Below are 26,560 nucleotides of genomic sequence, written 5' to 3'. Positions count from 1 at the left end.
AGGAAGGTAAGTGTCTGTGAATTGCTGATATTAAAAGTGTCTGTGAATTGCTGTTATTAGCAGCACTGCCAACAGTTGGGCTGATAAAACTTTGTAATACTTAAGTTATGTATGTAATCATCTATAACATATGTATTCTTTCTCTTTCTCCTGTCACTTTCCAATTTCTTATTTCCTCCTCAATGTTTCAGAGTGGTTTGAAATATAAACTCTTGTGTTTCTAATTTGTATTTCTCTTAATTCAGCATTCGCAACAAGAGACTCAGATCCAGTCCCCCCACAAAGTTTCCTGTGCAGGACAGTCTCCCTGATTTCTGGTCCAGTCTATTCGTGACTTTTTCAATCCTCATTATATCCTAGTTCCACTGCAACCTTTCATGACAGTTCTTGTTGTGTCTAATCAATCCTATCCCAGTCTTAAGTGTACCTTACTGCATCCCACTAAGGTAAGACAAATAATACCTGTTCCTATTGTAGCCTCCTCTCCTAAACCACGCTTCTCTTTCCCCCTTTCTGCTTTCCCTCCTGTTTCTATACCTACACACTACTTTGCTGGTACCAAAGCTTAAACTCAGAGAACTAAACCAACTCCCAGTGAATCAGCATTTCAGTGGAACATCTTCAAGAAGAGAGCTTGAGAGAGACTCCTATCAGAATATCTCATAGTCCAGTTTGCTATACTCTCCTGAATGAAGGAGGCCCCTGTTCAAATCCATTCTCATCAGGCATGAGGTGTGGAGGGGAATTAACTGGCATCTCCCCCACATTGTGGATGAGTACCCTAACCTCTGGGCAACAGGTCATAAGTAGGGCCCTACAATTTCATGGGATTTAAAAATTTGTAAATGTTGTGTTTTCAGCTATTTAAATCTGAAATTTCATTATGTTGTAACAGTAGGGATCCTGACCAAAAAGAAGTTGGAGACGGGGTCCGTGAGGTTACTGTAGAGAAGAAGTTATGGTGTTGCTACCCTTACTTCTGCACTGCTGCTAGCAGAGTCACTGCTTTCAGAGCTGGGCAGCTGGAGAGTGGTGGCTGCTGGCCAGGAGCCCCACTCTATAGGGAAGAACTGCTGCCAGTAGCTACGCAGAACTAAGAATGACATGGTATGCCATTGCCACCCTTGCTTCTGTGCTGCTGCCGCCTTCAGAGCTGAGTCCTCAATCAGCAGCTGCCGCTATCCAGCTGTCCAGCTCTGAAGGCAGCAGCAAAAAATTAAGGGCGGCACAGTAAGGTATAGAATCATAGACTATCAGAACTTCAAGAGGTCAACAAATTCAGTCCCTTGCCCTCTCTGCTCTCTGACAGCCCAGCTCTGAAAGAAGCACTGAAGTAAGGGTGGCAATACCATGTCCCCCCTAAAATAATCTTGCAAACCCCATGCAACTTCCTTTTGGGTCAGGACCCCAAATTTGGCAATTGCAGGTCTCCCTGTGAAATTTGCATAGTGTAGAGTAAAAGCACAGAAAAGACTAGCTTTCACAGAGAGAGACCAGCTATCACAGTCCTTGATGCGTTTTCATTAATTTGGTAGAGCTCTAGTTATAAGAGAAGCTGTAATTGCCTCCTTTCCCACCCTCTCTCCATCTGACTGTATTGTATGGAGATAGGTAGACACCTAAGCTGCTTTAGCTCTAGGAGAGGGATTCTTGGCTGTGGTTCACTACCAGAGACAAGTATAGTCTGGCACCTGTTGACAGACTTGCCCATTACTCTGGGGTATGCTCATTTATTAGGGTTACGCTTATGAGGCTAGGAGGAGGGGGTTAATAATTCTATCAATGTGCTCCTTGTGCTCTCATATGGAGCTGAATTCTCCCTGCTGCCAATCCTTCCCCCCTCCCCCCGCCCTCCTGCAGGAACTATGTTCCTCAGGATGGGGTTCTTCCCACCTTAGAAACACATGGACACTCACACCCACTAACATAGGCGTGTGCATGGGGTGTGCCAGGTGTGCCCAGACACATCCTAATGTCTCAAAGAGCCGTGTGACGGGGGCACGAGCCCCCGCACTAGAAGGAGCACTGCTTTGGTGCTCTGGGGAACTGGCGCTGCTGGGTTTGCTGCGTGGTCAGAACCGGCGGGGCTTAGGACCCCACGGAAAGAGGTGGCAGGGACGCAGCAACATCACCCTGCCGCCCCGTCAAGCATAGGGAGTTTAAAACCCGGGCAGGAAGGCGGAGGGCGGAAGAGTAGGAGAGCCAGGAGGGGTGGAGGCTGGCTGTGTTCTCCCCCTTCTTCCTTGCCCCCTCCTCCCCCCACCCCCAGCAGGACTGAGCTGAGCTGGGTACGGGCAGGTGAGAGATCCGGAGCGCAGACCTAGACTGGCTACTTCAGACCCTGCAGCCGGAATGCGCAGCTCCCGTCCCCAAGGGCTCCTGTTGGGACGGTCCCCTGCCGTACTTCATGCACATTGGTATAGGAATTATAACTATGCATTACTCAAAGATGCATTCAACAAAATACAGCGTCTCAAAAGGCTGTGTATCAAATGTGTGGGAGAGGAAGGGGCTTGTGCTGAGGGGAGGGAGGGAGGGAAGGGGGCAGATCAGGAGAAGAAAGAGGAAGGCACCAAGGGACAGCGTGGAGGAGAGACAAATGTCAGGGGGCCAAGTGGAGACAATGAGGAAAAGGGCAGGAGGAGAGGTGTCAGTGGGAGCGGCGACAGAGTGATGCTGGGAGAGGAGAGGATAAGGGCATGGGAGCTAGAGGGGGAGAGGGACGTGCTGGGAGAAGGCTTGAAAGAAAGGGTGGGCATGAGGAAGGTGGGGAAGGAGCAAGTCATGTGTGAGGGCACAGGGGCATGAGGATGGTGAGGGGGTAGGCATCAAGGAAAAAGAGGACAAAGGGCACAGGGGCAGTGAGGGAAGGGGGAGGCACTACGACGGTGCAGGGGTAAGGGAAGGTGCAGGTGCCAGGGAATTCTGGGGGTGAAACAGAAGGGCAGACACCTGCAGGGGAGGGACCAGCACCAGATGAGAGAGGCAGGGAAGGTGTGTAGAGGGAGGTGTTAGGAGAGGGGATGAGGAGGGGTAGCTCACATGATCAGAATGGGACTACTGGAGGATTAAGCCCTGGGGGGAGAGAAGGGCTGCTGGAGGAGGGCAGGTTGCAGGAGGGCTGAGGGCAATGAGAAGGACTGGAGTCAGGACAGCAGAGGAGGGTGAGGGGTTGGGGGGCAGCAGGCACCAGGGGAGCTGATGGAGCAAGGGGAGGAAACATGGCAGCAGAAGGAAAAGGTAGAGGATTATAAGATATTTATTAATAACTTGAGTGCCACAGTGGCACATCCAAATAAGCCACATGAACTCAGTATTGGTGCACAACTCAAAATTCATTCTGCTCATGGGAGGAAACTCTTAGAGGGTATGGCTACACTACCCCGCTAGTTCGAACTAGCGGGGGTAATGTAGTCATCCGCAATTGCAAATGAAGCCCGGGATTTGAATTTCCCGGGCTTCATTTGCATGAAGCCGGCCGGCGCCATTTTTAAATGCCGGCTAGTTCGAACCCCATGCCGCGCGGCTACACGCGGCACCAAGTAGCTAGTTCGGATTAGGCTTTCTAATCCGAACTAGCTGTACTCCTCATTCCACGAGGAGTACAGCTAGTTCGGATTAGAAGCCTAATCCGAACTAGCTACTCCGTGCCGCGTGTAGCCGCGCAGCACGGGTTTCAAACTAGTCGGCATTTAAAAATGGCGCCGGCCGGCTTCATGCAAATGAAGCCCGGGAAATTCAAATCCCGGGCTTCATTTGCAATTGCGGATGACTACATTACCCCCGCTAGTTCGAACTAGCGGGGTAGTGTAGACATACCCAGAGGGAACACTTCCCCCAGCCTCTCTACCTCCGAGTTAATGTCACACACATTGGGTTAATGCAACTGTAGGATAGTTGCATGAGGGGGGTTTGGTGGGGGCTAAACTAATCCCTATTGGAAGGAGGATGGTGGGAAAAGTTCTGGGGGGGGGGCTCACATGACACCTTTTACTTCTGGTCATGTGTCCATCTTGTCCCGAGAGTGTTACCTCCAGAGGAGTGGCTAATGGGAGTCAGGGGGTGCGGCTAATGGGGGTCAGGGGCGTGGTTAACAGGTCAGGGGTGTGGCTAATGGGGGTCCGAGTACATTTTTAAAAAATTCTTTGGGTGCACTAATGAAATGTGCTGCGCACGCATATGCCCACTAACACGGCACGTCTGAGAGGACTGGTTAATCAGCACTCACAAGCTAACCCCTTATATGTCCCTGGACTCAGCAGGCTGGGTTTAAAAGCAATGCCACACTGTACCCTCATGAACCTTTGGACTCAGTGGGCTGAATTTAACATAATTTTAACCTGCCATCCTCATATGCCCCCAGGTTCAGCACCTCCTTATCCCCACTGTCACACCACAGTCATTCCGCTGGTAAAGCATGTGATGAGCAAACCCCACAGGATTTTTGGGCTCTACAGGGCTCTTTGGCTTAGGCACAAGAAGTGTTGTTTCAGAGTGAATGGGGAAGCCAAAACACCTCCCCCTAAGGAAGAGTGAGTGAGAGAGAAAGAAAAAGAGAGAGAAGCAACTAGCTTAACAGTGAAGTTATTTGTTTCTGGGTAGTGAATATATATTCACTACCCAGAAATAAATTACTTTTATTGTGTGTATATGGAGCCAAACATACAAAACAGTTACAATATTAAATCTAAATTGAAGCTGATTACAAATGTTAGAGCTAGCAAGCCACATAACTGATTACATAAGGCAGGGTCAGGAGGCTATGCCTAGAGAGAGGTGGGAGAGAGAGAGATCTCACCACTCTGTGGAGCTTGCACAGATCGGGGTTCCCAGATGATGATGGTAGCCAAGAGTCCAGAGGGCAGGAGACAAGCAGAGCAGAGACCGTAGCCCAATCAGGCAGGAAATGATGAAGTCTCAATGGAACTGATGCAGGGTACACATTCAGGCATCAGAACCATTTTTCTTGAATAAGGGTAGGTGGTTTTTGTGGGACAGGACAATGGTTCGAGAACACAGGATTTGTTTATGGATAAACAGAGGCGAGACAATAGAGATTGATCATGTCTGGCTATGGGTAATGTTCCTTGAAAGAGCTCACAAGGCACGTAGGTAGTTTCAGTATTTTGGATATCAATAGGATCCATTATTAGAATTAGTCTGACAATGACTAATTTGGGGGTGAGCAGGCCTGCGTTCATTAGCATCTGGAGCAGAGATTTCCCATTAGGCAATGCTTTACTGCTTTCGGTATCCCATAGTTCAGTGCGGTTCCTGCTTTGGAAGAGCGGTTCTCCATTCTGTATGCTAATGGAGATGTCTCTGTTCTATCTTCAGTGTAGATGAGGCTGGGACTGTTTCCTTAATCCTATCACACTTGTCTGGAAGAGTTCAGTTGTGTCTTCCCCTGCTTTTTTGTTTCTTTGTCTTTGATTCAAGCAGATGCCTGGGGGAGGGGAATTGTTTTCCATGAGTATCACTCCCTGGCTCCCCAAGAGCATAGAGCTGACAGGTGGCCATGCTTTGGTTCCCCAAGAACACAGAGCTGGTAGATAACACATCCGTGGGACCTGACTGGTACCAAGCCAGAGAATTTGCCGGACCACAGGAGGCAAACACTTCCATTGCTTACTGGGCTCTTAAAAGACATAAAGGCTACGTCTACACTGGCCCCTTTTCCGGAAGGGGCATGTAAATTTCACCAGTCGTCGTAGGGAAATCCGCGGGGGATTTAAATATCCCCCGCGGCATTTAAATAAAAATGTCCGCCGCTTTTTTCCGGCTTTTAAAAAAGCCGGAAAAGAGCGTCTACACTGGCCCCGATCAGTGCCCGCGGATTTCCCTACGACGACTGGTGAAATTTACATGCCCCTTCCGGAAAAGGGGCCAGTGTAGACGTAGCCAAAGGCTATGTCTATACTGAGCCCGTTTTGGCTCTCAGTGTTCTATTATGTAGTTCTAATTTCTAAGTTCTAATTTATCCCTTAGGCTATGTCTCTACTGCGCCCGTTTTGCACAAGAAATATGCAAATGAGGCTAAGCGTGGAATATCACCGAGCCTCATTTGCATAATTAATGAGAACCCGCTTTTTGTGCAAGAGGCTTTTGTGCAAAACCCCCCTCTTGAGCAAGAGCCCTTCTTCCAGAAGAACAATTCTTGCGCAAAAGCCTCTTGTGCAAAAAATGGGCACTCATTAATTATGCAAATTAGGCTCGGCGATATTCCACAATTAGCCTCATTTGCATATTTCTTGCGCAAAACGGGCGCAGCAGAGACATAGCCTAAGGGATAAATTAGAACTCAGAAATTAGAACTAAATAATAGAACACTGAGAGCCAGGACTGGCGGCTGTGAACAAACTTTATGGGACCAAAGAAAACTTGGCCACACCAATGATAAGTGGACATACAACTAACTAAAATCATGCCGGACCATTGATGTTGCTGTACCAGAGAGTGCCAGACTAGAGAAGTTCAACCTGTACCTTGATGCAGTCCCCAGACATATGCACAAAATCCCTGAAGGTCGGGGCTCAAGGGGCATTCCCTTCCTCAACACCTCCGCTTAGCTGGTTTACGCAGCTCCCTGCCTATCGTGCTGGCTTTTGTGTATTGCATGAGATAAACTGTTCATCTGTGTTAAAGTGACTCTGTCATGCTGTGAAGGTCAGAGAGGTACCGCTGGCCACCTGCTGTCTCAGAGCTGCCTAGGAAAGCTAAAACCTCCTGACAGGAGAAGAAAATGTGCACTGTTCAAATGAGCGAGTTTACCAACTGAAAAAACCTCCTTCCACATCCTTCATGCCCCACTGTGTAAAGTATCCCTCTAGTCACAAGCAAATGGGTTGGGGAAAAAAAAAACATATCCTGTGCTCAGGAGACTACCAAATACAAGAAAAGCACCTAGCACACAGTGAGTGCTATAAAATATTAATTGTTCCAGCCTGAAATACTATTTCCTCATTTTTTGAGGAGTAAGGTTAGTTCAAACCAAGGGGTTTGATTCGAACTAACACGGCCCGGAACACACTTCCTGGTTTGAATCAACTAGCGATCGGAATAGCACGTGGGCGAGTTTATGCTAATGAAGCGCGAGATATTTAAATCCCCGCTTAATTAGCAATTTCAGTCACCTACATTTGCATCCCTAGTTCGAACGAGGGTGCAAGTGTAGACGTACCCTTAGACAGCTGTAAGTTATAGAAGGAAATACTAAAGAACTGCCAGAAACACTGACAACAGCCTTCCACTCCAAAAGACATTCAGAATGATCCTAAATATACTCTATTATGAAAAAAAGCTCTCACATTAGAGCTGAACGAAAACAATGTCACCACAAGCAAGCAAATTAGGCCTGCTCTCAATTACACTGTTGCAAAGTTGGAGTAACTCCATCAGCTTCAGTGGAGTTACTCTAGTCTAGCACCAGCATAAATGACAGTGGAAACTTGCCTTCCATCGTACTAAGTGGAAGGCTGACGGCATATTGGGGTGCATTAGCAGGAGCATTGCCAGCAGATTTAGGGAAGTGATTATTCCCCTGCATTCAGCACTGGTCAAAGCACATCTGGAGTACTGCATCCAATTCTGGGCCCTCCATTACAGACAGGATATGGACACATTGGAGAAAGTGCAGCGGAGGGCAACAAAAATGATTAAGGGACTGGAGCACATGACTTATGAGGAGAGGCTGATATAAATTTGGGCTTATTTAGTCTACAGAAAAGAAGAATGAGGGAGGATTTGATAGCAGCCTTCAACTTCCTGAAGAGGGGTTCCAAAGAGGATGGAGAGAGTCTATGTGACAGATTATAGAATGAGGAGTAGTGGTCTCAAGTTGCAGTAGGGAAGGTCTAGATTAGATATTAAGAAAAACAATTTCACTAGAAGGATGGTGAAGCACTGGAATGGGTTACATAGGGAGGTAGTGGTCTCCATTCCTAGAGGTTTTTAAGTCCTGGTTTGACAAAATCCTGGCTAGGATGATTTAGTTGGGATTAGTCCTGTTTTTAGCAGGGGGTGGGACTCGATAAAATCCTGAGCTCTCTTCCAACCCTATGATTCTAAGGGAAAGTCTACACCAGGAAATTATTTCAAAATAACTAAATTCAAATAACTACTCCCAAAATAACAAAATTGAAATAGTGTGCCCCCGTTTCAGGGGAGCCTCAAAATTAGACCAAGGCAGGCTCCGTTATTGTGGATGCACTACCTTGACTTAAAGCCCCAGGAAGCACTGGGGAGTAATTACTTCAAATTATTATGGGGAGCAGTTATTTTTAAAATAACAGCAGCGAAGCATGCACTCTAACACTATTTCAAAATTACTATTTTGAAGCCAGTGTTATTATCCAAGGAAAGCAGTACAGATTTTGAAATAATCAGCCCGTTATTTTGAAATAATGGGCTTGATAGTGTGAACGCTCTGCTTATTATTTCAAAATAAGGGGGGTTATTTTGAAATAACTCCCTAATGTAGACCAGGGCTAAGTGTTCATAGGCACCCTGTAATTCATAAACAAATCAATGGGTAGAACGCAGGAATATTCTTGCTGAGCATCATTTCCCTTCTCCCTGTAAAGTAAGTCTGATATTCATGAAACTGGGCAGGCACATATATCTTAGTGCAAAGCAGTCAAGAGGGATGAACTCTATAAACACTAGAGCCAATTTTATTTTTTTTCTCCTATTTTATCTGAGCTGAGGCTTGGATTTTTTAAGAGCCTATAGTTCCATTAAATTTGAATGTTTCCATTGACTTAAACTAATACAGGGTTTCTATTGTATCCAGGGAAAAAGGGAGAGCTTATTTATCCTGGGTAAATGCCCATATTTTCTAACCAGCGGTGTGTGTGTTACAATAGGGCAGGGATGGTGCCCTTAGGGTTCTGGACTTTGCTGAGCATATCAATAGCACAAAAAAAGTTTCCACATCCACTTCCCCCCTCCACCTCTCACAAACAAAACAAAAAAGATTGAAAAACAAAATTTTACAAAAGTTTTCATCAACTTCTTCCAGTTCTAAAAAATTTAACGGTAGCTATGACAGCTCCCTTATAAAACTGTATTATATACATCCTAAAAAATTATTCCTACACAAAGAACCATATGCTATAATTAACTTGCTGACATTTCTTGAAATATCCAATCAAAGTATCTTAAAGCAACAATTACATTCCATGCTGATGTCTATTTTTCAAACAATTATGCCTCAGCATGTATTACACATCACTGTCAGTGCCCAATTCACAGCATCTGTAGCTCACAACTTGTTCTTTAGCTGAAGCTGTAGATACTCATGCTTATAGTTCTAGAAGTCCTCAATTTAATCTCCAGTATGTCAATCAAGTTAGCAGCCAAGATGGGAGATGCAGATTTGCAGCTTATCCAAAACACACACAGAGACTTTTTGAATCAAGGTCTTGTGGCAGCTTTGGAAACAGAACAGATAAAATGTACAAGATTTTTAATTTTTAATTAAGCTCCTGACTATACATACAGGAGTCTCCATGAGTATGTATAAACATATTCTGAATATAATTAATCTGTTCTAGATTTAGCATTGCAACTATCGAGTAAACTCTTAAAATTACTTATTAACATTTCCTTTTAAAAGTTTTCAATTATAATTATTTGAAAGTTATAATTATTTAATTTTTTTTAGAGAAAAATCTATTTAGTTAAAAACAAAAAGTTTTTTTAAAAGCAACTGATAGCCTTCAAATAAGATTGTATTGACCTATGTCTGTTCCCCTGGGGAAAAAAAATTGCACAAGTGAGCTAAAGGAAGCAGTAGTGTCTGTTTAATGTAACCCTCCATAATTTTAATTTTAATAAAATGTCTGGCAAAGTAAAAGCTACTCGCCACATTTATTTTGGGAAATGATTCCGTAAGCCATTTTAATCATACAAACTGTCTGTATTGAAAACAAAACTAACCCACAGCGCTCTGTCTCTTTCATAAAGATTTAAAGCCTGAGTGAAAATACCTCTGCTAAGCACATACAGAAATAAGCAAGTGTGGATGCAATTCAGAAGAAATATTAGTCTTTATTTTGCCAGAAGTCTTGTCTACACACTGTTTGAGCAGTGACTTAACTAAAAGGGTTTAGAATTCAATTTACAGAAGAACTGCAGAGTTATAAACCACCAGAGTTATGAAATTACTAATCAACTATACACCTCATTTGGAACAGAAAGAATACAATCAGGCAGCAGCGGAAACAAAACAACAACTCAAACGCAGTACTGTATTAAATGTAAAGTACTAAAAATAAAGGGAAAGCAGCATTTTTATTCCCTATTGTAAAGTTTCAAAGCTATATTAAGTCAAAGATCGGTTAACTTTTGAAAGAACAACCATAATGTTGTTCTTTCGAACATTACTAACACCTCCATTCCTGTGGTGTTAGTAACTCCAAGGTTTTATTGTAGTTATATCAGTACATCTCTGAAGTGTGGACACTTATTTCAGATTAAGCATGTCCTATTTCCATTTTAATTAAACTGATTTAAGCTTAATCAAAACAAGCAGTTCTAAATCTAAAATAAGCCCTATCCACACCATTCTGTGCTCAATTGTTAGTCTAGCTCAAAGAATAAGTAAATCTTTCATATCATTCTCTAGGGTGCGTCTACACTAGGGATGTGAAGGACTAGTCGACTATCCGATAAGCAAATGCTTATCGGATAGTCGACATGCTAGTCAATTAGTTGCTTCCCCCAGCCTCTTTCTATCAGAAAGAGGCAGCAAGGGGGAGAGTAGGAGAGGGAACTTCAAAGTGGGGGAGTTCCCAGCTGATCGAGCTTCACAGGGGCTGTCGCTTTGAAATGCAATGAAGAACCTGACACCGGACTCCCCGTGGTGTTTCCAAGTGGCAGTGCTGCACAGAGTCAAAGGTCAGCGAGGGAGCCCCCAGCTGACCCCAGGCTCCATGCCGTGCTTTCACCTGTGAAGTGTAGCAACAGTCCTGTTTGATTAGTCAGTTATTCACAATTTAACAACCCTAGTCTACACAGCACCCTAAACTGGAAATAAGATACTCAATTTGCACCTCCAGATCAGCTGCTAGAAGTGGGCCTCATCCTCCTTGATTGGATCCACCTCGCCATCTCCAGCCTGATCCTGGCCTGCATATTTATTCCTGCCTCTGGAAATTTCCACTACATGCATCTGACGAAGTGGGTCTTTGCCCACGAAAGCTTATGCTCCTACACTTCAGTTAGTCTATAAGGTGCCACAGGACTCCTTGTCGCTTTTGCAGATTCAGACTAACACGGCTACCCCTCTGATATGTAAATTATGTATCTTATTTCAAATCTATTTCAAAATAGCTTAATTTGAAATTTGACACGTCTATAAAGTCAAATTTCAAAATAACACACTATTTCGAGCCATTCGTTATCCCTCGCGCAAGGAGGTTTACCAGGATGGCAAAATAGTGTGCCCATTAGTTCAAAAAATATTTCGAAATAACAGGAAGCTTGTCCAGACGCAGGGTAGCTATTTCAGGGTACCGTTGGTATCCCGAAATAGCCATGCAGTGTAAACATACCCTTAGTCAGTATATAAGGCCAAACCCTAATTTTTTTTCTCATGAAAAATTCCCACTGAAGTCAAGGAGAGTTTTGCATGAGTAAGGATTGACTGGGCCTAATATGTGACACATACCTCCTATTAACATAATGGGCCAAACATCAGACTTATTTATGCAGCTGTAATTCCAGAACAGCTCCAAAATGCAATACCGGAGCTGCTATTGGATTTACACTGCTGTAACTAAAAGCAGGATTTCAAATAGCAGGATGCAAAACTGTCCCATCTACTCATGGCCTTATCCAAAGCCCACTGAAATCAAGCTTCCATGATTTCAAGCCCTTAATCATAAAGATGATGTCAACTTTTATTTTATACAAGCAATGAATTAGCCTGTTACAAGCAGGCTTAAATCTTAACCAGGGTAAGGGCAGGGCCTCAGGCAGAGGGGGTAGGACACCAAATGGAAGGGCTGGGGCTGGAGTTAACCTTCCCCAGGCAGCCTTCAGTACTGCCCTGAGCACAATGTGCTGGGCTCCAGCAGAAATATATAGCGCCTGGGACTCTGGCTGCCACTGCTGCTGCAGTAGCGGCAGCAATGGCTAAGAGCCCCCAGTCCTTTTGAATCACTGGGCCCCAGGGCAGTTGCCACTTTTCCACTCTTCTCTCACCCCCACTCTCTATCAGTGGACCTGCCCCAAAATACATCACAATATTTTAATGCAAAAACCACAGAATACAATAGCCAATTAATACTTCAGAAGTCACCATAGGCAAGGGGAATGCAATATACAATTTGGAATTTGACAAGGACATCTATATTCTTGTGAATCAAACAATGAGATTTAATTAGAGCTGGATAAAAATATTTATTGAATTTTTTCAATATAAAATGGTTTCTTGTGTAAAATTTTCATTTTGGTCAAAAAATGTCCAGTTTTTTACAAAAACAAAAAACGTTTTTACCAAAACCTGAAAAAAATACTGCAAACAATTTGAAAACTTTTTTTTTAACATTTTGCTTTTCCATTTTAAAACCAAAAGACTTCTGAGTATTTAAAAAATGGATATTATTATTAGAGAGACAATGTGTGAGCAGTAATGTCTTCTAATTGACCAACTTCTGTTGGCGAAAGAGGTTACATACAGCTCTGTAATTAAAGACTGTATTGTAATGCATGCATAATAGGGAAGTGAAGGAGGGGGACAAACTAAAATTGAACAGCCAATCTTATTTCCGGTATTTAACATCTGAGTGCTTGATTTTGCATCCTTAATGCAGTAATTTTCTGTATTCATATGTAAAATGTAAGATTATTACTATTAAAGTTAGTAAGAAATAGGGCTTGATTCTGCTACCATTGAAATGAACAGAAGTTTTGCTATTGGCCGCAGTGACTAGGACCTCTGTGTCACTTGAAAGCTTGTCTTTCGCAACATCAGAAGGTCCAGTAAAAGCTATTATCTCACCATCCATGTGTCTCTAAACAAAACATATGGTTGACACTAAAAAGAAGTTCTTACTAAAACTGAAAAACACATACTCTGAATCTGCAATATCCACCTCAAAATGGTTATTGCAGCTGCTTCAGTAGTTACCAAGTGAATTATTGTATTGGCCACATCTCTAAGCCATGATGTTCTTTAATCGCCTCTGACTTACACTTTCTTTCACAAAATGTCAATTTTCATCTGTCAGAGTTTAAGTTAATCTTGAAGAACAGTTATATAACTGAGATACAATAAACCAACAAAGAAGAAAAAAATATTGTTCCACTATTCTGACACAATTACAGTAAAACTGTCTTATCACACTACATGCTATTTAAATTATCTGGGTATATATAGTTTTATGATCTAGTTATATATAGTAATACGGTGTGTTAATATACAGGTTGGGCTTCATCCCTGCATTGGTGACTAGGACAGAAGGACAGCATTTCCTGAGTAGGCAACTCCCCTATTCAGGTGCTTGCAGGATCTAGCCCTGGGATCTGCACTAACTTGTCCCCTCTTATCCAACGGGACTTTACAGGCACTGTCCCCACTTTACTTCTGACCTGCTCAAACTTGGGACTGCTGAGAAGATGATGCAGAGCTGGTGAAACCAGATCTGAGGCTAGATAGAGAGGACCCCCAGCATCAAGATATTCCCCATTTTATCAGCCTAACTGGCATGAAGAGACCACAGGACAATGAAAAAATGACCCACCAAGTTTAACAACATGAGGATGCCCATGCACATATACTTAAAGGGCTCTGACCCAGCCTTGAGCTCCTTTCAGGTGAGCCCTCCTCACCTAGACAAAGCCCTCACGGCCTGACAGTGGGTTAAGGACCCCAGCTTCAAACTGTCCCTCGGAGGGGGATGTGTTTAATACTCCCCAGAGGATGAAGCCTCCCAATATCAGATTCCAGGCCTAGTGGGGGCTCCTACTGAATCAGGAGAATAGGGAAAGTGACGACACGCCTCACTTACGGGCTGACTACACAGCATGACTCTGGATTTGAGTCTGCTTTGCAGAGGCTGAGGGAATGATCTAGCCAAGCCTACATTTCAGAAGTGCCCTAAATTTCCCAGAAGCAAATGGGAGTCCTTGGGTGTTAAAGGAACAGATAATCAGGCTAACTAATAAATAGTAAATTTTCAGATTGGAGTGGTGTACCGCAAGGGTCAGTCCTGGGACCAATCCTTTTCAACTTATTCATAAATGATCTGGAGAAAGGGGTAAGCAGTGAGGTAGTAAAGTTTGCCAATGATACCAAACTGTTTAGGATAGTCAAGACAGAAGCAGACTGTGAGGGACTCCAAGAAGATCTCACCAAACTCAGTGATTGGGCAGCAAAATGGCAAATGAAATTTAATGTGGATAAGTGTAAAGTAATGCACATTGGGAAAAATAACCCCAACTATATGTACAGTATGATGGGGACTAATTTGGCTACGACAAATCAGGAAAGGGATCTTGGAGTTATCGTGGACAGTTCTCTGAAAACTTCCATGCAGTGTGCAGCGGCGGTCAAAAAGGCAAATAGGTTGCTAGGAATTATTAGGAAAGGGATAGAAAATAAGACACAGAATATCTTACTGCCCCTGTATAAAACTATGGTACGCCCACATCTTGAATACTGTGTACAGATGTGGTCTCCTCACCTCAAAAAAGATATTTTGGCCTTGGAAAGGGTTCAGAAAAGGGCAACTAAAATGATTAGGGGTTTGGAGCAGGTCCCATATGAGGAGAGGTTAAAGCGACTGGGACTTTTCAGTTTAGAAAAGAGGAGACTGAGGGGGGATATGATAGAGGTATATAAAATCATGAGTGGTGTGGAGAGGGCCGATAAAGAAAAGTTATTTATTAGTTCCCTAAATAGAAGAACTAGAGGACACCAAATGAAATTAATGGGGAGCAGGTTTAAAACTAATAAAAGAAAGTTCTTCTTCACACAGCGTGTAGTCAACCTGTGGAACTCCTTGCCAGAGGAGGCTGTGAAGGCTAGGACTATAATAGAGTTTAAAGAGAAGCTAGATAATTTCATGGAGGTTAGGTCCATAAAAGGCTATTAGCCAGGGGATAAAATGGTGTCTTTGGCCTCTGTTTTTCAGAGGCTGGAGAGAGATGGCAGGAGACAAATCGCTTGATCATTGTCTTCGGTCCACCCTCTCTGGGGCACCTAGTGCTGGCCACTGTCGGTAGACAGGATACTGGGCTAGAAGGACCTTTGGTCTGACCCAGTACGGCCGTTCTTATGTACCTGCTCAGGAAGAATTGAGGGACATGTTAGTATTTCTTCTTAACAGATGTGGGTTAAGCAGCGTTTGCCCCACTAGGACAGGGAGCTGGCCTGTAGTAACAACCACATTGTATAGACCCACACTCCCACATAGATGTTTGGCTAGTTGAACCATATAACAATATTTGCCTCTTACATAGACCTTTTCAACTCATAGATCACAAAGTGCTTTACAAGGGAGGTTTGTATCATTATTCCCAGGATAAGCCTAACACACAGAGGTGAAGCGACTTCCCCAGAATTAACCAACAACTCAGCAGCTCTACTTGGGTTATATACTCTGGAGAAGAGCCATCTTTTTGTTCTGTAGAGTGGCTAACAATGGGATCCTAGTTCATGATAAGGCTCTTAGGTGCTGTTGCAATATAACTAATAAATAAGAATAACAACAGTATAGTCAGGAATCCTTTGGTCACATTCCATGGCCTACACCCCAGTTATGAGACATCTTTCATGCTGCTACGATGAGAGAAGCGTAATTTCACAGAGGAGGATTTGAGGCCATTTGCATGTCTCCTCCACAGCCTTCCAAGCCTGCAGAGAAACACTAACTTTCAGGATCCATAGAGACGGCTGGGCAGGATCTGGTCATTGGGAAACACTGAATTTGTGCTCAGTAGTGATTTAAACTTCTGGTATTAAAACAAAATAGCAACAGCGTGTGCTAGCCAAGTTTTAACAAGTAAATATACATGAAAGCTTTCTCTGAAAATGATTGCTTAATATAATGACCAGCTGTCTCTTCAATTCTTGCTGTGGAAACCTATGTGCTCATTATTATGGAGGGAAAAAAAAGCTTGTTTTGTCTATATGGTAAGTTTCAGAGAAATACTATTACTTGACAGACCGAGATGCCAAGAGGGTCCTCTCACTCAGTCCCCAGCCATGCTATTGTTGGGGTCACTGGGCATGATCCTAGGTAACTCGGAGGAGTGGAAGATCAAAAGAATCGATGAAGCACCCCCGCTCTAGGCCCAGGCACCCTAAAAGCACCCCCCCTTCCGCCCCTGTTCCCCCCCAGGCATAACTTTTCTCTGGCTCGCTAATAGCTGGGAACGGCAAGACAGACCTTGAGGTTGCCTAGTTACTATCAGTGGTATAGAAGAAGAATTCAGATGTCTCCGTAGAGGGGAGGAGGGAGGAGGAGGATAGGGCTGGCAACATGTCCCAGCGTGGGAATCTTGCTACAGTTCACTATTTTCCTGCAAGTAAACAACCTGGGTATATAAGGAGGGAAAACTGCTTACGTTGGTGTGCTTGATCTGAGAAGTCTAGTCTCCTGGTACCTATTTGAGCATTCAAATAAACTTTTTTTGCTTCTCCACTCTGGTGTGTTTATTGGAGCGCGCACACCGGGCACCGAACCCAGCTGTTGCCTCCCTCGGGCACTCTGTGCGGGCAATACTATTCATTTCCAAAAAGGGAAGGAGTACTGATTACTGTGGATTAAGGCAGTGGCCACTTTCTCTTACTCCTAGGTGTCTAATCCTCTGCTCCAATCACTCTTTCTTTAATCTCAGAAGGGAAGCTTTGTTAGTCTGTAACTTAAAAAAAAAACTTTAAAAAGGAGTGGTCCTTTAGCACTCAGAGATTAACAAAAAAATATATATATATATAGTATCATGAGCTTTTGTGGGCACAGCCCACTTCTTTATCAAATAATAGAACAGCTTCAACAGGAGAAACTGAGGAAGCCCCACATGAGGATATCCCATGACTCTGTGGCTCTGATATCTGAGGGACCCTTGTTCAAATCCTTTCCTTCCCCCTCTGGCAGAGAGAGGGGAATAGAACCCAGGCCTCTCACATCCCAGGTGAGCTCTGTAACCATAGGGCTAAAAATTACAAAGTGGGCCTCAGCAGCTATTGCTGCTTTTCAATGAGACCTGATTCAGTATCAGAGAGGTAGCCGTGTTAGTCACATTTGCAAATGACACTATCATTTTAGGATTAAACAAAGACTGAATGGCTAGCCAACTACAAAAGCAGTTTCTCCTCTCTCACTGTTCAGACTTCCACATCAGCTGCTAGAAGTGGGCCTCTTTCTCCCTGACTGAATTGACCTCCTTATCTCTAGCCTTACTCTTGATTGGTACTCTTTTCATATGCCTGTATATTTATACCTCCCTCTGGAATTTCCACTACATGCATCTGACAAAGTGGGTCTTCACCCAAGAAAGCTTATGCTCAAATAAATCTGTTAGTCTATAAGGTGCCACAGGACTGATCCAATAGGCACTCCTTGATTCCACTTACCAGATCAGGCCCCTCATCCAAATTGGGAAGCTGAATACCTATCTTACCTTGGTTTGTATGTCCCTCTAGATGAGAGGCAGGTATCCAAACAAGGAAGCAATGAGCCTACCCAGAGGAAGAAATAGGTGCCCAGGTAATCTTACTCTGAACAATATAGGCGTCTGAGTTTTAAATGCCTGTGGGGTTCAGCAGGAGTTTTCTGGAGTCAAAGCTTTGGATGCCTAAAACAGGGACTAAGTAGTTTCATTGATCCCACATTTAATGTGTGAGTCACCAGTGAAGCCTGGTCACTGAGTAACAAGGTTATGCTGTTGTTGTGCCTGGTTAGATTGTGCTGAAAGCTTTCAGGGTTAATAATTACTGACTGGCTACGTCTAGACTGGCATGATTTTCCGCAAATGCTTTTAACGGAAAAGTTTTCCGTTAAAAGCATTTGCGGAAAAGAGCGTCTAGATTGGCATGGACGCTTTTCCGCAAAGCACTTTTTGCAGAAATGCATCCGTGCCAATCTAGACACGCTTTTGCGCAAAAAAGCCCTGATCACCATTTTCGCGATCAGGGCTTTTTTGCACAAAACAAATCTGAGCTGTCTACACTGGCCCTTTTGTGCAAAAGATTTTGCGCAAAAAGACTTTTGCCTAAACGGGAGCAGCATAGTATTTCCGCAAGAAGCACTGATTTCTTACATGAGATCGTCAGTGTTCTTGCGGAAATTCAAGCGGCCAGTGTAGACAGCTGGCAAGTTTTTCCGCAAAAGCAAGTGCTTTTGCGGAAAAACTTGCCAGTCTAGACACAGCCACTCATTGGGGCAGCCATGACTCATTAGAATCCACCCTGAATATATGAGGGCCAAGGACAGAGACCTCTCAAGGAGAGTTGTCATAGAAGTGGGAAAGAAAGATTAGGTGATATTATATTTTTTAATTATCTTCATGTTCATTTAAAATAACCCCCAGGAGAGGATGATATTTTTACAGCGCTCATTAACTTTGTCTATTGGGTGGGGACCTTCACTTAACTAGCGAGCTCATTGGAGTCTTTTTGTTATGCGTGTACAGTGCCTTGCACAAAGGAACCTTATCCGTTCCTTCAGGCATTACTGTAATACAGCTAATAATCTTAATAAGGTTCCACAGAAGTATCCTTTCCAATCTCCTGCTTTCATTAGTTCATAACTTTCTGAAACCTCTTGGGTTGAGATCTCTTTGGCTGTTTTGGAGTTGTGGAACAGCAATAATTACACAATTTTAAGAAAATGCTCACTATATGGGATTGTGGAACAGCATTAGGGGTAGGTAGAGTTGAGGGGTTGTTTTGTGGTTCATATATTAAATTGGATATAGGGATGTTCCATGGTAATGAGTTTAAGAGCTTTTTCTAGGTTTGTAGAGGGAAACAATCAGATCATTTATAGGGAATTGAAAAGAAAACTCTGCTGAGCATGTTCAGAGGGAATTAGCTAAAGCAGACTATGGTTAGAGGAACATACGGTATTTGTTTCACAACACACAGGCTGCTCAAATCACTGATGTCAAATTAAAAACATGTCTAAACTCTGGGACATGCACTGTTCTTAACTGTGGCTTATTGCTTCTTTTTAGTAAGCTACTGAACTCAATGGGCTCAACTTTCTATTTTGTCCTGCTGATTTTCCACAGATGTAATTCCATTGACCAGCATAGTTCCTCCTGCCTTAAACCAGTGCAACTGAGAGGAAAATCCAGCAGATTTTTCTGCCCATATTTTAAAAAGAAGGAATTTGTAAAAATTGAAATAGAGTCATAAACTGAAGCTTGTTTGGAATCTTAATATTTCTCCTCACATCACCTACCCTCTTTCAGAACCTTTCAAAAGTAAATTTATATTTCAACACATTCACATCTGCACAATAACCATTAATGGCAGAGTTTTGCATTATTCTACAAAAGCAACTGAAAAGAATTCACTGATCTATTTGTTTAAAAAGCAGAAAGTACATCAGAATATCCTGCTCTTATCCTCCATCTGGAAAGCATTGTCTTTTTAGCTCAACCTGTAGCAGCTCATGATTTTAGCTCTGGAGGTCCCTACTTCACTCCCAGAAGAGACAGTCAAGATGGCAGCCATCACACTTGGCACCTTATACAGATGTGAAAGCAGGGGGAAAATGCAAAGAACACATGGAATCTGATCCCGTATCAGGGCTGGACAAGATCCAGCCCACCAAGCCACCAGATTTGTGCTGGTATTACATAATTTGAGTTCAGGGGCCTGCTCGTCCCCCACAATGGGAAATTTTGCCATTGATTTCGGTGGGAAAGGAATGAACTCTTACAAAGGAACATCAAGGCTGGAAGGTGTAAATATTGACAATGTAATGTAAAGGCTCTTTGGTCTTTTTCTTATTTGGACAAACAGACCATTGGCTGTTGCTGGAAAAATAAAATGATCAAGTGTGTATAATTTATTGTGGGATTTGGAGAAAACAGTCACGTCACTTGCACAAGTGCAAGTGGAGCACTGTTTGTAAATGTGTAGTTTTGAGACAGCATCAACGCCCAACTCCATGGACAGAAAAAGCCAAAAGGTAAAAACTTCTCTATGCAAAGATTTCTCACAGACCACTGGCCTCTCACAATACACAGGCATGCTCTCCTCACAGTGCTTAGTACTTCTGTTATTTCATACATAGAGAGAGAGATGGAGAGAACACTGTAATAACGTGGAACTCAAGAGCCAGTGTTGCAGCCTTTTCTCATGTGAACAATCCCTATTGCAGCCGAAGGGATTGCTGCCATATACCAAGGCTGCGGGACAACCCATGTGAGCAATGTTCAGAGTGCATCACAGGCATTAAACAAGTCATTTTCACAAAGGGGACTTTGGGGAGCCACTAACAGTACAGTGGTGGCATACTTTATAGCTTCCTTCCCTACCTCCTAAAACCCAAAACCAGCAGCAGCGGAATCACTTTTTGTCCCCATGTAAAATTCATAGCCTCATAGACACTAAGGTCAGAAGGAACCATCAGATCATCTAATCCAGAGGTGGGCAATAAGCAGCTCTCAGGCCAGACATGGTTCACCAGGGTTAGCCCCTGGCAGATCTCCAAATGCTTTATTTAACTGCACATCCATAGGTACAGCTGCTCACAGCTCCCATTCCTCATGCACATTGCAGGCATCAGAACCTCAGCTACCCACTCCTGTAACAGACCCATAACTTCTGGCTAACTCAGACATTTTTCTCTTTTCTTTTAATTAGGTGCCATTATGGATGCTCCTTCATTACCAGAGTTTTCACAAAATCCTAAAAAGAGGCTCTCCGACAGCCCTCATGCTGCAATGAGGTCTGATCAGGGAAAATCTGTCCCTCTCAGACTAAATAAAGCTATGGGTGAGCTAAAACAAATCAGGAGAGCAAACTATCCTGAGAAATATATCTGAAGAAATAACAGAGATCCCGCCTATTGCTACAATTGAGTTAATTTGCAAGGCTTGCCAACAAGACAAGGAGAATCAGAGAATAAAATCTCCCCACCAGAAGGCATAGTGAGTACCATGAATATAATCTCTGAGGAAAAGGAAAGGATTATTAAAGCATTATAGGAGAAGGTTAATGACCTCAAAGGAATATCAAGCAGGGACAATCTGAGAACTGTAGTCTCCCAGAAGAGCTGAAAAAAAGGTGAGGGCTGTGGAACTTTTATCCATCCCAGCACTTTTATTTCTCCCCTCAATTAGATACTGAAAGAGTCCACTGCTTTCTTGCATCAAAATCCCTTCCAAAAGCAAAATCCTGTGCCATAATTGTAAGATTTTAAAAATACAGCATTAAGCGACTCACTCTTTAAAAAAAAAAAACCCATGAACCTAAAAATCCAACATGCTAGGGACACAGACCAACGATTTTTCCAGATTACACTCAAGATGTTATAGAATATACAGGATTAAATTCAGTAGTTCATAGGGTCAGGTCAAGACCACCTTATTTCCTTCCATGCTAGGAGGGCAAGGTGTTCAGTTTTTAAAACAACAGAGGAAATTGAAAGGCATCAGCAATGGACTCTCTCAGTATCAAATTGAGGGGAGGAACAAACTTCTAATGTGCAGTGGGCAGCAGACCAAGTGGATCTACCTGTATGAAAAATAGGCATTTTTTACCCACATGCTATTTTGCTGTTGCTGTTCTAATGGTGTAGCCCCGTGGTCCCCAACACGGTGCCCGCGGGCGCCATGGCGCCCGCGGGGGCATTTCAATGCGCCCACCAGGTGCTCGGGGCTGGCCTGGCCCCGGGCACATGGCGCACGGGCGCTTGCGGGGAGAGCGCGCTTGGCGGGGGGAGCGCGGCGCTCGGCTGGGGGAGCACCGGCCCCGGGCGCGCGGCGGGGGGGGGGGAGCACCGGCCCCGGGCGCGCAGCACTCGGCGGGAGGGGGGGAGCGCCGGCCCCGGGCGCGCGGCACTCGACGGGAGGGAGGGGGAGCGCCGGCTCCGGGCGCTCAGCACTCGGCGGGGGAGAGGGGGAGCGCCGGCTCCGGGCGCTCGGCACTCAGCGGGGGGGGAGCGCCGGCTCCGGGCGCGCAGCTATGGGGGGGCTCCGCTCCCGGGCGCGCGGCTAGGTGGGGCCCCGCCCCCTGGCGCCCGGCAGGCAAACGGCCACGCCCCCTGGCGCCCAACAACCTAAAAAGGTTGGGGACCACTGGTGTAGCCTGTGCTGTTGCCTCCTTATCTCTCACAAAGTGCTTTGCCAGAAAATAGGAGATATACTTCACAAAACTGAAGCAAGAAATGAACCAAATACTTTGTCTGCTCTCCATCCTTAGGCTCAAGGTTTATGCAAAGCCATTGTTATTGTAGCCAAACTGCCAGTTTTGTACCAAGAGATGAATGTCGATGGATGGTTCCTTCCAGGCAACATCTACTCCAGGCTCCTGGATTGTGCAGCTGGTCCCTGTTGCCCAGACATGGGCACAGGAAGTTAATCAAAGGGATACAGGGTGCCCCTACCAACTACACCAGTCTGCATCACATGGAGGGAGAATTAGCTTTGGATTGCTTTAGAGCAGGGTTCCCAAACTTTTTGACATGGGGACCAGTAAATCCATTCACGAACTTTTGGAGGACCAGCAATGTTCATTTGCTTATCTGCATATTCATTAATCAAATGATGAATATTCAAATAAGTTGTTTCTGGTCCTCCCAAATCTCCCAGTGCCAGCTTTAGCAAAGCTTTTGATATGGTCACCCACAATATTCTTGCCAGCAAGTTAAGGAATATGGATTGGATAAATGGGCTGTAAGACAGACAGAAAGCTGGTTAGACCAGGGTTTCCCAAACTTTTTACTTTAATTGGAACCCTTTTTCTTCCAATTTCCGAATGGGTCAAATCGGCCTAAGGGCCGGCAGCCACCAGGCACGCTGAGGCCTGGCCCGGTACCGGGCTGCGGACCATAGTTTGGGAATCGCTGCTTTAGAGTACAGGCAGTCCCCGGGTTACGTACAAGATAGGGACTGTAGGTTTGTTCTTAAGTTGAATTTGTATGTAAGTCGGAACTGGTACATATTGTAGGGTAAACTCTAGCCAAACATTTTTTTTAGTTTTGGATAGCATAGGGAAAGGTTAACTCCCCTCTAATGTTTGTTTTGCTGTCTGTTCCCCTGTTCAGAAGATTTCACATCTATTTCTGTCCCTGTGACAAACTCAGGACTAAAGGAGTAACTCATCAAATACCAAACAGCTCTGCACCATGCTTTGAGCTAATAGCTTTATTTCCACACACCACCCAGGGTTCTAGGAGGAGGGTCCTTTTTTTGCTAACACAATGAGGCCAGCACTTTGTTTGTTTTGATGGAGTCTTTGTTTGCCCAGGGAGCCCAGCATGTATAGGGGGAGGAGGGGCGGAGAGGCTGCTTTTGTCTGCTGTTCGGCAGCCTGTTGCTCAGGGGAGGGGGCAGCCTGTTGCTGGCAGGGGGGGAGGGAGAGGTGTGCAGGATGCGAGGCTGCGGGGGGGAGGGGGGCAGCGGGCGTGGGGAGGCACTTTTCCTCTGCCCGGCAGCTCTGCGGGATCCCTGTCCCTGTGGCCAGCTGCTGCAGGCAGAGGCCAGTTGGAGCCGGCCGAAGAGCAGGAGGAGGTGGATTCTAGGACCCAGGTGAGTGAGCCCCGGGGACGCTGCTGCGCTCCGGGAGCCCGGCATGTATAGGGGGAGGAGGGGCAGAGTGGCTGCTTTTGTCTGTTCCGCAGCCTGTTGCTCAGGGGAGGGGGCAGCCTGTTGCTGGCAGGGGGAGGCACTTTTCCTCTGCCCGGCAGCTCTCCGGGACCCCAGTCGGAGCCGGCCCGAGGAGGAGGAGGATCCTAGGACCCAGGTGAGCGAGCCCCGGGAATGCTGCTGCGCATGTGCGGGAGTTGCCTCACCCCGTTCGTATCTAGGGATCCGACGTAAGTCGGATCCACGTAAGTCGGGGACTGCCTGTAGTTAATCTATGATCCTGATCCTGCTTCCACTACAGCAGTGTTTCTTAAACTGTGTTCTGAGGTGAGAACAACAGAATTAAAAATGGCTGCCCTTAAAGGGGCAGGCAACTTTTTCCCCCTCAATAACTTTCCCCTGATCCCTTTTCCCTCTGACCCTTTTTTTGTTCCTCAACAAAAAAATCCTTCGTGTTCCTCATAAAAAAATATTATTGTCTGGTGTTCCTCAGTCTTAAAAAGTTTAAGAAACACTGCACTACAGTGAACGGCCAAATCACCACTGATTTCAGTGAAAACTGGATCAAGCTTCATTTAAGTGATCTTAATGTAAGCGGGGGAATGGTCCCGCTATTGTGGGGAACTTTCCTGGCTTCTATACCACCCCGGTGAAATGGACCAGCGAAAGGATCTGAGTCCCCGCTCCCACTTCCTTTACCCCACCTCTCTGATCCTGAGGGCTCCCCCTCCACTCTCCTGAGTAGCAGAGCCCTTGAAACCCCAACAAGGCTGGGCCCAGGTTTCCTGGGGCTTAATCCCCGACCTTGTAGTCACTAGGGGCAGGAGTTAGGGTATCCCCACTCCGAGGTGCTCTCTTTACACTGCAGGCCTTCTTGGCCCAGTGATCATTTCATAAGGTTCAAAGCAAATACGATTTATTAAACATCAACTGATTAAAGAGAATAGAATAAGAAAAAAATGAGAATGGTTAAATGAGAACACACAGCCCTGCTCTGTAGCACAGGGACATCAAAACAGCAGCCTGCAGAGTGTAAGGACAGTCCACAGTCTCTTCCTTAGAGGCCCCTTAGAGGCCTTGGATGTGCTGCAGGGGGGGGGAGGGGCTGCAGGCTGGACACGCTTGCTCTGGCAGTGACCACACAGCCTCAAGCTCTAAGTGGCCAGACCCCTCTCCCAGTCCAGAGCCTCTCCCCACACTTTGCAGTTCCCAGCTGCTCACCACATCCAGCTGCAGGGTGCTGCTTGGCCAGTCTCTAGCTTCTTGCATTGCTTCTCTGTTCCTTTTGGCTCTCTGAGCACTGCCAGTCTGCTGCTCAACACAGGGTCTGTGCTCCTTGAGCTGTGTGTGTCAGGCTCAGCTGCTGCAAAAACTGCCCCTCAGCACACAGCTTGCACTCCTTGGGCTGTGTCTCAGCTCTCTGTTCCTTTTGCAGGACTTCTTCTGCACACAGCTTGCACTCCTTGGGTTGTCTCAGCTCTCTGTTTACTCAGAGAGAGCCAGAACAATCCCAGCTCACAGGGAGGACGGGGCCTGGCCTCTCCCCTTCCTCACTGGCCTGACCAACCTGTCAATCAGGCTGAGCTGGAGTGTTGGCTGCTTTCCATTGTCTCTGGGGTCTGTCAGTCTCATGAACCCTTCCCCTTCTGAAACTGGGAGCTGGCAAACCAAAAAACTCCCACAGAGTTTTAGTAAGGGGTAACAGTCCCCTTACATTAAAGTACCCAGTCCCACTTTTGCACTTCTCCACTATGTATTAGCTTAGCTGCATTAATGCACAAGGGCAATGAATAATTTCTGAAACCATTTACAGCACAGGTTTATGCCTAGACATTCCCATCCATCTGCAATAAGTTGAGCAACTCAGTCACATTTACAAATCACCATTCTTGTTCACTGGCCACAGTCCTTCCTGCTCTACAGAACAGACAAATGTGCCAATTCACATGGTAGAAGGGGATGCATGTATGGACTACTTACTTTCTCAGGACAGCGATTTCATTCTCTATGCTGCTTTCCTTCCCCTTCAGAGCTTTCTTGGGGATGCACTTGACAGCAAATAGTTTTCCACTAGCCCTCTCTTCTGCCAAAACTACTTCAGAAAATGCACCCCTGAAAGAAGGAAAAGATTGGTTTCAAAATGTATTCTTTCTGTAGCTGTACTTTAAGTTCTTGAACAAACAGACAGGAAGACACACGGTCAGACTCACAAACTCTTTCAAATATATAATAGATGATCCTGCAGCTATATGACCTTAGGCTGTCAAATAAGCAATTGGCTGTAAGACCGACAGGGCAAACTCAGGTACCTCAGGAAATTTTTTTGATTAGCTGTATTGTAGGAATTAACATTCTGAATCAGAACCAGAGTTCATCTAGTGCAGTATTCTGTTTCTGACCAGTACCAGATACTTTAGAAGATTTCAGAGAACCTATAATGAATAATTACATTAAAATGAGGGGGGTTTTACCCACTATTGGACATTAGTGGTTGTCTTGTACCCTTAAATATATATCCTTTATACATTTTCTCCTATCTGATATAACTGTGGCTGTTCATATTATGCATGTACTTGCCTGATTCTGTTTTGAATCCTCTTATACTCTTTGCTTCACTAATCTTTTGTGGCAGTTTGTTCCAAGAGTTAGTTTACATTGCGTAAAAAGATTCATTAGCTATTCTTCCTCTCTATCTGTATGAGGATTCTACAAATGTTGCCAGGGAATACTGGGTTGCTAGATATGCCATATTTCAGGAGAGATTTACAGCTCTGGTCCTGACTTCTGG

The 26,560-nt window shown here is 44.8% G+C and overlaps 1 protein-coding gene across 2 annotated transcripts in view; it reads right to left on the bottom strand.

The window, feature by feature from the left end:
- CAMK1D (calcium/calmodulin dependent protein kinase ID) overlaps positions 1 to 26,560 on the bottom strand; it is a 409,667-nt gene that overhangs the window by 208,678 nt on the left and 174,429 nt on the right. For both annotated transcript variants that reach the window (XM_006117098.5, XM_075926019.2), the window contains exon 2: positions 25,753 to 25,884. In XM_006117098.5, coding sequence (XP_006117160.2) covers positions 25,753 to 25,884 — 132 coding nt within the window. The remainder of the gene's footprint in view (positions 1 to 25,752; positions 25,885 to 26,560) is intronic.

Source organism: Pelodiscus sinensis, chromosome 1 (assembly GCF_052426305.1).
Source record: "Pelodiscus sinensis isolate ZL-2025 chromosome 1, ASM5242630v1, whole genome shotgun sequence".
Classification (NCBI taxonomy): Eukaryota; Metazoa; Chordata; order Testudines; family Trionychidae; genus Pelodiscus; species Pelodiscus sinensis.
The sequence above is the reverse complement of the archived record's forward strand: the minus strand, read 5'-3'. Positions and strand labels throughout refer to the sequence as shown.